The 13282-nt window shown below is 43.7% G+C and overlaps 1 protein-coding gene across 2 annotated transcripts in view; it reads left to right on the top strand.

Annotated features, from left to right (window-relative positions):
• Positions 1 to 2750: 2750 nt before the first annotated feature.
• appl2 (adaptor protein, phosphotyrosine interacting with PH domain and leucine zipper 2) overlaps positions 2751 to 13282 on the top strand; it is a 37280-nt gene continuing 26748 nt past the window's right edge. The window contains exons 1-5 of one of the 2 annotated variants that reach the window (XM_088645638.1): positions 2751 to 3175; positions 7577 to 7675; positions 8697 to 8756; positions 12480 to 12551; positions 12885 to 12972. In XM_088645638.1, the coding sequence (XP_088501764.1) occupies positions 3122 to 3175; positions 7577 to 7675; positions 8697 to 8756; positions 12480 to 12551; positions 12885 to 12972 (373 nt within the window). In that variant the 5' untranslated portion in view covers positions 2751 to 3121. The remainder of the gene's footprint in view (positions 3176 to 7576; positions 7676 to 8696; positions 8757 to 12479; positions 12552 to 12884; positions 12973 to 13282) is intronic. The other variant, XM_088645639.1, reaches the window with a different exon arrangement.

Here is a 13282-nt window from a genome sequence, read left to right as displayed (position 1 = left end):
TCAATTACAGGGATCAATTAGCCTCAGTCAGTGCTGGATTTCCCATTAGGCACAGTGCCTAGGGAAACGCTAGTGACGAACGAAAAACGAGCTGAAACAACATGCCTGCGATCGACTCTAGGTGCCTCAAATCAATAATCATACGCTATCTAGCTGTTCTTCTAGAAACTAGAAGTAGCGAAGTGATGGTCTCTCGACTCGCTCCTTCAATCACGGGGTTCAGCATTAGTATAGTGGGGCGCCCACACCAGTCGCTCTAGCGGCTGCACCTCCCCTTAGCTACGCGCCCGCAAGGCAGGCTGGGGGCAGCGACCATAGAGAGTTTATGAGGAGCCATTGCAGATAGTTGTTAGTGTTTGCTGCTTTGTCCTTGTAACCCTCCATAAACTGAAATACCCCTCCTTCATCCTTACCCTGTGTGTGTGTGTGTGTGTGTGTGTGTGTGTGTGTGTGTGTGTGTGTGTGTGTGTGTGTGTGTGTGTGTGTGTGTGTGTGTGTGTGTGTGTGTGTACAGGGGCCTACGAACACCAAAATCTGGCCCTGACCTCAGTGATGATCAGCTCACTTTGAATGAAATTCAGCAGACAAGTATACACCAGAACTAGGGCTGGAACACATACTGTACAAATCTCTCTGGGACCATGATGTTATTGGTTGTGTACATTGCCTACTGCATGAGCCATTAAGCGTACAAGTAGGTACCTGCGTCAGCATGCATAGGCTGCAAAGGAACAGGTAAAGCTTTATTCCACGCTGAAAAGAAAGAAGACACAACATTTCGGCTGTGGAGCCTTCTTCAGGTGTGATGGTCTTTGTTCTTGTGAAATGGGTTGTCGGAGTCTCTCTCCCCTTTGGGGCACCTCCTCCAGGCTCCTCTTAACTTCTGCTACATTTAAATAGATTTAAAAGACAGAAACACACTTTCTAAAACTGACACTTCAAAATCCACTGACACTATGGGAGACAACGAGAAAATAATGTTTCTGAAACGAATGTGTCCGGGACATACAGGAACCAGGTTGTTACTCATCTCAATGCGAGCTGAACAGTCCCATCTGGAGAGGCAGCTGCCCTCTCAGATGAGCCCACAGCTGAGACTGTATTAAGGAGGGGCGCTAATCTTTACTCTCCTTCCACTGTTTGCCATTGGGGTGGGGTGAGAGCTGTTTGCACTCAGGCCTCACATACTGCACTCATAGTAATACGCCACCGGAATGAGAGTCCTGTACAATGGGTTTTACCAGGTTCTGGCACCAGGTTCTCCCTCTCTGGTTTCCTCCCACAGTCCAAAGACATGCTGCTACAGTACGTAGGTTAATTGGTTTCTGGGAAATTTGGCCCTGGTGTAAGTGCATGTGTGTTAGTGTTTATGTGTGCCCTGTGATGGACTCACATCCTGTCCAGGGTGTATCCCGCCTTAAACCCACTGCTATGGGTTGCTATATATGCTCTTAGGACAGGTTCTGGCTCCCCTGCAGTCCTGAATTGGACTGAAAATCAATGGAGGGAAACCAAACTACATAGAAGCAGCTTTCACACAGAGTCCATGAGCCAACCTTAGAATTTAAATTAGGATGCTGAAAACTTGAAAAAAAGACAGAGGGCACAAATTCGCAATTCAGAAAAACAAATTATTTCTGTACCAAACCAAAGTACTGGGTTTTTCAGAGAACACACATGTACAGGCTCCAAACAGCCCTATGAAAGGGACTTATCTCTCTGGTCCATAGAGACCAGGGTTCAATAACAACACCCCTAGCCTGCACGTGATTGGAGACTATTGTTAATGCTGGAGGTGTCAATGTTGGCACTTCTGCTGTGCACCCAAGTAAATGTGAGGACCCTGAAATATTGGAAAGGCCATTCCTGGGCCTGTCCAATAATGGTCCTGGTGGTGTGTCTGCAGGTTTTCATTCCAGCTCGGCTCTTAACGAGCTGCACCAGCTGGTTCCTGGCTAGACTGGACCAATTCATCAGCTCCCTTCCAGTTCTACAGGTGCTGGCGTTTTAGAGAGAACTGGAAAACCTGCAGACATACTGGTCCTCCAGGACAGGACTGGACAGCTTTGCTGTAGACACACTGATCCCTCCTGGCCCAGGACTGGACAGCCCTGCTGTAGATACAGCTCCCCCTCCAGGACTGAGACTGGACAGCCCTGCTGTAGACACAGCGCCCCCTCCTGGACCAGGACTGGACAGCCCTGCTGTAGAGACAGCGCCCCCTCCAGGACCAGGACTGGACGGGGCCCGCCAGAGCCCGGAACAGAACCACAAACCTAAAACTAGCCTACACTTCTGTATTCATGCACTTGGAAGAAAAGTTTCATTTTTTACGATGGGAAAGTATGCTGTATTCAGAGATACTGCGTTTGGTATGAATATGAGGGAAAGGGTCAATCAAATTCCTTATTCTTGGAAGTATATGAGGGAGGCCTCTTTGGAAACACTGCTGCTGGAGAAATATCAGTGTGACTATTGTGTAAACCAGTTAAGCAATGAACCACTGTTGATAGTATTACCACAACCAATAATTACTTATGAAGATCTGTTTAATTTAAGCCTTGCATAAACGTTACCCTGTTTACAATATTTGATAACGGTATTCTGGTCGTGCTATTATATATGGATATAAATATTTAAAAAAAAGGTGGGGGATCAGTTTTTTTTATTTTTGGTACCATGACGCTGCTGTATTTGCGATTGTAATGGCAACGCAGGAAACAGGTGACGACGGACGTGTCAGCAGATTACAGATTCCTTATTTTGGCAGATTTGGGGGGTTGAAAATGCTTCAAATTCGCAGCGGCGCCAGTTTATAACGTTAAAAATGAAAAAGTCATGCACCAAAAAAAAAAAAACACAAGCCTTGAAACTAAAGAAGACTAAAAGCAGGAACGTCATTCACCTGCCGCGATAAGTACACGAATACTTAGAATTCATTCATTCCAGTACAGTGTATTTTCAGTTCAGGCAGGCAGGCAGGTTAATCCAGTAGCGCAGGGACGGGCTGTAGTGACCGACTCCTAACAATACGTGTCACCCATTACAACCCAGGGCTCGCCGGGAAAGAGAGTCAAAATCCTAAATAATTCAAGATTGTTCTCTCTCCCCTGTGAACAAGATGCCGGCCGTTCACAAACTGCTTCTGGAAGAGGCTTTGCAGGACAGCCCACAGGTAACACAGACTTTTCTTTCGCGGTGTATTTCTGCGATACCACGACCACACAGGCGTCAGACCAGAAAACAAACAGATGCTGCTGAAACTTGGGGAGTCGACTTTCATCCCTGCCGTGGCGGACACAGCCTCGGCAGTTGCGTTGTAGTCTTTCCGTGAGACTCTCTCTAACGTTCAGATGCGAATTAATAGAGAGGGGAAAGTCGATTTAAATTCCACAGGTTATCGGGGCCGGTCTTTTACCAGTTGCTTTTGTGTAATGGTTGAAAACAGTCCTTTATCCTAATCGGACGTGAACGTTTTCGGAGACGTGAGCTTGTTTTGAAATGAAACCAAGAGCTGCCAAAGGTTTCATGCAGGGGGAAAAAACTACATCTGCACTTACGTTTTGGGTAGAATTGCAGCTCTGGGTTTTTTTTTTAATTCCGTGTTATCCGGGACAAATACCGTCGTCGTTTATTTTATTCAACTCGGCAAAACAATTGCCTGCACACAACACAGAGGAAAAAAACAACAACATCAACTTGCGAGTTGAAAATCATTCGGATGTTGCAAGAAAATAAAACCAGCTCTTGGCTCAAATAAACCCCCCTTGCCTGCTTTTAAAATGGTCCAGAGAACTAGGCCCCTACGATTAGGGGAGGGGGGTAACAGTTTAGCAGTAATTGATGGGAATCCGGGAGAAACGAGCCTGCGGTATGACACCGCCTGTGCTGTTAACGTAGCGCTCCTGTAACTCAGCCCGGCGGTTCGCTGCAAACCCCAGGGGATGCGCTTCTGTACCGCCGCTGCAAAAAACCAAACCGCGGACCCCTCGCATTCCTAAACCCGCACGACATCTTCTTTCTGGCGACTCCCGACGAGCTACACGTCTTTTTAATGTTTCTTTTAAGCTGGGAGGGAGACAGGCGGTACACGAGCTTGATTCCGAATGAACGAAATGCACCAAGTTTGAGAATTGTGTTTATCGAAATGGAATTGATTAAATACCTAAGCTGTTGAGGCTACACGGTGTTTTTGTCGTTGATGGTGGTCAATAACGTATCTTAATTGCTGTGAACGTAATAGTTCCTGCCACTCTGTATAAAGAAAGACGCATCTGCAACATGTTATCAGTATCAGTCGGGATTCTGTCGTTGTGTCACCCCAGGCTATTTCAAGATGCGCTGATCTTTAACGAAACTTAACACTGAACGGTTTGGGCAACAGGGGTTATCTATTGTCCTTGAAAAATGGGTTAAATTCACTTCTCCTCTCGGTGGGTAAGGCTGTGACAGGTTTAATAAACGGAGAAGGTAATTATGGCTGGATTTTCTCCAACAAAGTATTTCGGGCAGTTTCTGAAACTGGTGGATTACACCAGTATCCCCCTTCATACAAAACCAACGTGAATAGAATAGACACTGTACACACCCAGTATCACTGGCCTGACGGTTCAAAGCACACTCTTGCACTGGTATTGTAATGGGTAGGTCATCAATTATATACAGTTCATACAGTATTTATGTCTATAAACATAAAATACACAGTCTAGCAGCATTATACAGTATATTGCTAGATATGATTCCTTTTGTTCAAAATCGTCTACCTACAAACAATATCAAGACGTGTTGCCAAAAGTACTTTCTTAAAACGTCATTCCTGAAGCAGGAAAGTCAAATGTGTTTCTAAATTTAGCCACGTTTTGTCCCTTTGTGGAGACGATAGAGCATCGACAATTTCTTTGCGGACGTGAACTTATCAGAATTGACTCCTGGCACTGCAGTGAGATCTTCTGTCCAAACTGCAGTCACTGTGTTGGCTCGCCCGGCTGTGTCAACATGAGCACAGAATCCCTTGCTGGGACACCGTCTGCTTCAAGTCTTCCACCTCGCCTGCCTTTGTGTGGCTCAGAGTGCCCTGTTCGAATTCAGCTGGGGGCCCTTCCTCCTGACGGCCTGCTTGTGCAATAGTGAAAAGGCTGGCCTTTCCCGTAGAGCCCTGTCTTCAAACAGCCCGGCTGTTGGTGCATGTTTTGAATGCATATTCTTGCCCACTACTCAAAGGTTCCCAGGGTGGGAATGCATTGTCCTTGCAAATCATGTGTTCAACCGGGGCATTAAGTGGAGCGGAAGGTTTCTGGATGGAGTATGAAGCCCAGGAGCCTTTGTTTTTCGGAGGTAGTTCAGTAGGTGTGGCTGGTGGAAGTTGTACGCCAGTTACCACAATGAGGTTCTCAAAGGAAGGACACTACATGGTCCTGTAGGCCCTGATATACTCTTAACCGCATGAGAAAAGTTACCGGCGTGACCATTCGGACAGGTGGCTTGTGAAAGAAGCCAGGGTATTGGCCGTAGTGACATAGGGGTGTGGCTTGTCACATCCTCCCACAGTCCTTTGCATAAAGAAATGCCTCTTGATAATAAATCATGCTTTTGATAAGCAGATTGATCTTCTCTTCGTGCCAGAAGATGGAGGCTATATTGGGCTTGTGGTTAAAGCAAAAGATATCCTTGCCAGGAGGTTCCTTATTCATGCTGTGGCTCTCATTGATGCCTTCAGTCCCTGTGTGCTGGGCTTTGTAGATGAGATGTGAAATCAAGACACCTGTTATAAGGCGCTCTGCAATAGCGGCTGCCAATGCACAGTTCACGTTTGTCCTTTGTCCTTATAAAAGTCAGGAACAAGGCTAGTCTGTAAAGTTAGGTTACGTTTCATTTCAGGGCTTTTTAGGTATGAGACCTATGTCAGTCTCCAGATTCAGGTTTAATTCAGCTTCTAACACCAAATGCTTGAATGTCATTGTGCCATATTGAACACAGCTAAGAGACTACAAGCCCAAATCAGGAGACTGTATTCCAAATCAGGAGGCTATATAGCATGATTCCCACATGAGATCTCTGTGATCAGGATGATATTAAGTGGTAGACATAGTGACTGCAGTTTTGGACAGAGATCAGGGCAAAATAACATTTTTTCCCTGAGCTCTAGTAGTTCCTGCATAGTGTTTCTAGAATTTGAATTCTTCCCAATTAAAACAGTCAAATTATTTTAATGACCACCTCCTTAGTAGAGCATGCAAACTGTCTGCATGCAATTTCTTCCATTACTGCTGTCAGTGCTACAGGTGTAGGGTTCAGTGCTGAGCTCTCTCTCATTTAACAGAGTTATTAACTGGACCACATTTCTTTCTGACTAGCTGCAGGTTTCCAAAACATACTGTAAGTCACCCAAAAAACAAATACTGAGGGTTTAGCTTTCCTCCCGCTAATGGTGATTTTGACAGTGCTTTTCTGCGTCATAAAAAAATACACAATCCGGTTTATGAAGGAGCTTGCTAAAGTTTAAAGGTGAAAATCATTCCATGAATAGGAAAAGAATGAAACAGCGAAGTCGGTATGGGTCTTTTCTTTAGTTAAACCTGATTTGGAAAAGTGTTACAAAAATGGTGAAAGTCAGGAATTGACTGAGCAGTTTAGTCAATAAGTAAAATGAATTATTCATAACGCCCAACTTGTAAGTGATTTCTCCAGAATATACCCAAGGGGTCGGTGTAATCAGAGGCACGTGAATTCTTTGTTCTCTGGCACAGCTTTGGTGAAAAAGGTAAAAATCCAGGCACACTTGGATTAAACAGATGTTTATTAACAGTGACAAGACAAACACTACTACGCTACACAAAATAAACAACACACAAGTGACTATATTTACAGGATGTCCAAACAAGGGATTCCAGAGACCTAACGTTCTAATCACGCAGAAACCCCCCAGATTAAGTATTAAACTCCAAAATAATGCCTACAGAGACCAAATAAGAGATAAACTGCCTTCTTAACAAATGCAGTACAACCTGCAGTTAAATCTCTCTCTTTCTGGGGCCACAAAATAAATAGGAGCCTATCTCCCATATCAAATACTTAGCTCCAGTCAGGTTTGATTTGGATGAGCATGAAGGAGGGGCTCCCGCCTGAGTACCAGCTCCTCCTGACTCCTCTCTCTCAAGGCCTGACCTTCCTTCCTCTCTTCTTCTCTCCCTTTCTCCTCTTATCCTTTCTGTGTACTTAAAGGGGTCTTATATGGTGTGTTTCTGGAGGGCTCATTGACAATCATTAACACACAACCTAATTAACTAGTTACACCAAGGAAAACTGCAATTGTTTTGTGATCAGGGGATCCTCTCATCTCAGCAAACATCCCCTCTGCTTTGAAGCTGGAGGTGTTTCACTGTCGGGTGTTACACACATGATCTAAACCTATAATAGTCTGGCTAGAACAATAGTCTGGCTTTAGTTATAAAGCAGAATCGTATAGGAGCACTCTCCTGTAACCCAAAAGCCATTCTGCGAGCTCTTATGAGGGTGTACTGTTTATATTTGTGCTGGAGTGTGGTGTTCTCACAGGATGTGCCTGTCTGTCCCACAGACCCGCTCTCTGCTCAGTGTGTTTGAAGAAGATGCTGGAACTCTGACTGATTACACCAACCAGCTGCTGCAGTCCATGCAGAGAGTGTTTGGTGCTCAGGTGAGTGACCACAGCTCTCTCTACCCACTTTGCTTCTTTGCTTCTCAAGACCTGGGTTCTGTGAACAAGCACTAGGATGACCCAACACCAGCTCTGCATTGTGTGTGAATAGAAATTGCACAAAAGAAGAGACTAGTGAGATCTGGCAATCAGATTGTGTAGTAGATGATGAACTGGAAGTTTATTGTTTGCACTGCAATGTGGCAGGAGGGTCTTCTGTAGACGTAGCTGAGTTCTGTCATTTAACCTTGTTTAATGGAGTCATTAAACAGTTATTTTCATGATTATTAATGAGGTCATTTTGTATTGCAGAGACCCATTTCCCTTTTGTGACAGAGACCTGTCAAAGAATTGTACATAAGTGAAAGTTCTTTTAAAAAAAAAGAACACTTTGGATTTAGATGCTTTTTAAATACATGGAACATTTTATTTTTTTTAATATAAAATAATTTATAACACTATGAAAGCAGAAGCTTGTCTTAGAAGAGTGTCTAAGACATTGTGATCTGGGTTTATTTAAGATTTTTAAACAACACATCTGTGAAATATACTCTTAGTTTAAAACAAAGAGACTGAAACAGATCTGTGCTTTACAGTGAAACTACACCTTGCCTGTAGGGAAGATATTGAATTGAGCTCAGAATTTATATTTTTTTAACACTACATTTACGATGAACAGGCTTTTTAAATCACAGATGTGTTTTCTTTAAAAAAAAACAGCTGGATGAGATCCTTGGATCAGTTAACCACTGTTCTTATGAAGCGCCTCAAAAACTTAAATCATTATTATTAAAACCAAGAGCAGGAACCACGTCTTTACACAAAGGGGTGTAGGAGCAGGGAAAAAGCTAGTTATGTTTTCAAAGCTGATACCCTGGTTCCTTTCACGAAACGGCCTGATGAGATCGTCAGATCCATGAGCCACTAATTAGCAAATGGGCTACATGGGCCTCGGTGTCCTTGTCTTGTTTGTAACCCTTCCCACCTGCTCTGAAGCCTTTCCTGTGTTGTTGTGTTGCAGAATGAGATGAGTTTGGCCACGCAGCAACTGTCCAAGCAGCTGTTGGAATATGAGAAACAGGTGAGCTCTGAGACACACCTAAGTGCTGTACAGCTCTCTGATGCAGCTGAGGACCGTGAGTCCAGTCCGGCCTAACGAACTCTTGCATACTTTTATGAAAATATCACAATATTTACGATTCTTATTTCTATTAGGGCTGACACTTGTATCCGAAGCTGCGTTCCACGTGTTACAGTGACCCAGTTTTGCATAAGTCTGTTTTAACAACTGTGTTCAGTGGGACGATCAGGAGACAATATCTTGCTTGAGGCTAAAGTGCTGCACCTGCAATATGGAATCACAGCCCTCTGGACAGCCAGTAAAGAAATGAAAGACTGACAGCCTCTCGTTGGTTGTACAGCTTTGTGATTTTAACCCACAGAGCAAACTTTGCTACCTGATAAGCCTGATTGGCAGAGGGAGGGTGCAGTCGTTCAGAAAGGGGTGTGATGGCCTGTGTGTGATCGTGTGATCGTTTGCATGTTTGCTGTGCAGTTTGGGACTGAATTGTGCCACACCTAAACCACTCTTGAATTGCCTTTGTCTGATCCCAGCCCTGCTGTTAAGTTAAGTGTGGCTATAAAAAGCCTGTGTGTAAAATTCATTATCTGCTTATGAAAGTAAACCCATATGGCCTTATATCCATGCAGATAGGTTTTATACATATTATAGAACCCTCTCAAATAATAATAATATAATAATAATAATAATAATAATAATAATAATAATAATAATAATAATACACTTTAATTTATATAGCGCCTTTAAAGGTGGCTTCTCAAAGCGCTTTACAGGATGACAAGAACAATAAATAAGAAGACTACAACAATAAATAAGAAGACTACAACAATAAATAAGAAGAATTCACAAGATAAGACACAATTACAATTACAACAATACAACAATAACAATAGAGGAGACCGTGGAAGGTGGTACTAAGAAGAGCAGAGGGGTGAAGAATGGAACCAGTTAAGTAAAGGCTTTTCTAAAGAAGAAGGTTTTGAGTCTGGATTTGAAGGAGTTTAGAGAAGGTGACTCTCTGATATCCTTGGGCAAAGAGTTCCAGAGCTTTGGGGCATAGCAGGAGAAGGTCCTGTCGCCCATACAATGTAGACGGGCTTGGGGGACAGTAAGGAGGGCAGAATTTGAAAAGCAGAGGTTGCGAGGTGGGGAGTAGGGTGATAATAGTTCAGACAGGTATTGAGGTGCCAAGCCATGTAGAGCCTTATAGGTGAGCATGAGGATTTTAAAGTCTACGTGGAATTTGACCGGAAGCCAGTGCAAGGACTCCAGGATAGGAGTAATGTGAACACTTGCACTAGACCTGGTCAGGATTCTGGCTGCTGAATTTTGGACATACTGCAGTTTGTTCAGAGTAGATTTAGATACCCCAGCGAGTAGAGCATTGCAGTAGTCAATTCGAGAGAATACAAATATGTTGATCAGCTTTTCAGCCACAGTTAATGATTGCAACCCAGCAGGAACATGAACCTGAGGGCACAAGTGAAAACTACATGACTGTGCATTTAAAACAGAATAGGAGACATGTCTGTACCCAAAGTGTTGTTGGAGTGTGGAACAAGCTACCCACTCTTGTTGTTGAACCGGATATCCTGGCTTCCTTCAGGATGAGATCCTTGGATCAGTGAATTACTAATTACCAATGGGATAGATGGGCCTAATGTCCTACCGTCATTGGAACCATTCTAGTGTATTGCAGTCTTTGGTCTTTTTACCGGCATTCACTCAATTTAATATACAAACTTTTATTGTCAACTTCTGCGTTTTCAGTAAAGCCTCGTTAAACCTGAATCTGTTATTAAGTTTTGTTGTTTCTCTGAAAAACATTAAAGTGTTTTGCTTGAGATCATGAATGACACCAGAAAAAAAAAAACACTTCTGTAATCCATTCAAGAGTTATTCCTGTGAAGCGAGCGAATTTGCATTTCAATGAAAAATTGTTTGGCTTTCGCTGTTGGTTGGTGAGTCCGTTTTCTTATTGTTCTGGCTATCGCTAATTAAATTACATGAATAACTGTAATTAAATGAGCTACTTCATTGTAATACACAAATATACACAGTCTGGCGAATCGTGTAATTACATCCAGGGGACAAAACCGCAACAGGAAATAACGTATCAATTATTGCCGTGTAAGCTGTTAGATGGAGCTGAGGTACGTGATAAGAAAGACTTCTCCAAATGCAATTAACATCACCTCCAGCAGACATGACCCAAACATTAGGAAAGGACAACCCATTAAACAAAGAGCAATAAATAAATAAAATGAGCTGTCAGTTCAGCAAATGCTGTGCTTCTTTCCCTGTTTCTGAAGTTCTGATGTGCACTTCAAAAACTAAGCTGTGAGGAAGCACTCAGTTAGAATCCCACTGATGGTAGCTTTGCACTGGCTCAGCCCAGCAGCGCCATCGGAGGTCTTAACCTGCGGTTCCTCTTGCACTGAGCAGGGTTACTTCTGCACCAGCACATCATCAGGCGGGGAAAACGAATCCAGCTTGCGTTGGGAGGGTCAGAGCTGGAGCCTGCCCCACATGTACAGGGCGGAGAGGAAGGCTGATGAGACCCGACTCCTCCAGATGGGACTCCAGTCCATTGCGGGGACAGTTTAGAAAAGCCAATCAGATAAAGAGAAAACACACCTGAATGTGGTGATGAACGTGCAAACTCCACACAGACTGGGGCTGAAGGTCTGCAGCAGCATTAAGCATCGTGCCACCCCTTTGTGCATGCAGTTGATGTTACGAACCCTAATACATGGAGTTAAAAACCTGTTTCAGAAGCACGGACTGCTTGTCTAGGTAAACAGCAGTATTCATATGTTACCCAGCCATGCTGTTGAAGCCAATATCCTGGCTTCCATCAAGAAACAGCTGGATGAGATTCTTGGATCGGGTAAAGGGGAGCTGCAGTCCCAAGTTCTCAGACCGGTTATTAAATCTCGGTAAGAAAATAAATTAATTGACGTTAAATTAAGCGCTAAATCATGACCTTTGCGAAAGAACTGTTCGTCGACTTGTGGCAAACTTGCATTCGAGTTCCCAGGAAGTGCAACGTGAAGATGCCCTTCCTGCTCGCTAGTCAACATAATGAGTAATTTAACGTGAGCCAATAAGTACAGGTTGTGAGGCAGACATTTCACTCCATATGATCTGCATGCAGAGTCAATAAGTAAGTAGTGTTTGTGGGCAAAACTCTCTCTCAAAAAGTTGAGAGCAATATTTCTATGAATGAAAAGAGCTGTATTCACAGGCCTGCTTGTTTACAATGCCATAGGGCTGCTTCTCCTCACCGGACGTTTTGTTGCCTCGTTCTGAACTGCAGGACATGGTGCTGCGCAGACCTGGAAATGTCTTCTGTCTTGTGGTGTAAACTGGAGGTTTTACAAGTTACTGTGCACATTTTGCTTTTTATTGCGATTTGAAATGCACTCATCAATGCCGATTCTTTCCCATGTAAAATTTCCTAAATATAAAGATGGCGCCGCAGTTCTTCTTTAACTAGTAACTATCAAAGGGGCTTGAAGGACTGAATGGACTCCTCTCCTGTGTGATTATCTTATTGCGCGGCATTTCTCTTCATCTGCTGGCCACAGCACGTGCTGCTGCCCGCGGTGCGACTGGACAAGGTTTAACAGGTAAACACAGACCCTTCGTAGGCTCTGGCTGTTCAGAAGGGATCGCCCAGCGAAATAGTGATGTCTGACAGGGTGTTTCTTTATTTTTCAGAATTTCGCCCTGGGTAAAGGAGATGAGGAAGTCATTGGCACTCTGCAGCACTTCTCCAAAGTACTAGACGAGGTAAAGCTGGGGGGGTCTTTCTGCATGGCTGAGTGACCGACATCGCGGAGTCTTGACCTTTTCATGTTGTGAGACCTCACATCATATTGTTTTCAAAGTCGATCAGAAGACTGCCTTGGCTCAGTTTACTAATGCAGCAAACCATAACGGATTCCTGATTAAACTGTTCAAACCAGTTACTAACGTACCCCCTGGCATTTTAGGATCTGGGTTCTATGCCCAGGCAAAATGGAAAAAGCCTTTTGCTTTGTCAGGATTATTAATTAAAAGGAGAAAAGAACCCCAAACTGAGATGAGTGATGTAATCCCTTATCTATCTGTCCGTTTCCCCAGCTGAACAGTCTGCACACACTGCTGGCCAATCAGATGGCTGACAGAATGGTGTTTCCCATGATCCAGTTCAGGGAGAAGGACCTCACAGGTGATGTACTGATCAGAACAAACCCAGAACAGTCGATCGACATGCAGAGTTGCAGCAAGTAACTTTTAGAGACAATATTTATGTCTCTAAAGGGTTCCAACTCTGATGAATGGAAGCAAATGGACGGTTCTGCTGTGTTTATAAAGAAACAAGTCTCCTGGCATAGAGGCACTGTTCAGAATAACAGGATGTGACTTGTTTCTCAATAAATAATTAAATCTTGTGCAAAATTGGTAAAAGAGTATGCAATTATGTAGGCTACATTGAAAATGAAAGCTGCATTTTGGCTTCATCAAATCAGAGTTTATCA

Source organism: Lepisosteus platostomus, chromosome 9 (genome assembly GCF_059453375.1).
Source record: "Lepisosteus platostomus isolate fLepPlt1 chromosome 9, fLepPlt1.hap1, whole genome shotgun sequence".
In the NCBI taxonomy this organism is placed as follows: domain Eukaryota; kingdom Metazoa; phylum Chordata; class Actinopteri; order Semionotiformes; family Lepisosteidae; genus Lepisosteus; species Lepisosteus platostomus.
Note: the sequence above shows the minus strand (reverse complement) of the source record. Positions and strands in the feature narration are given on the sequence as shown.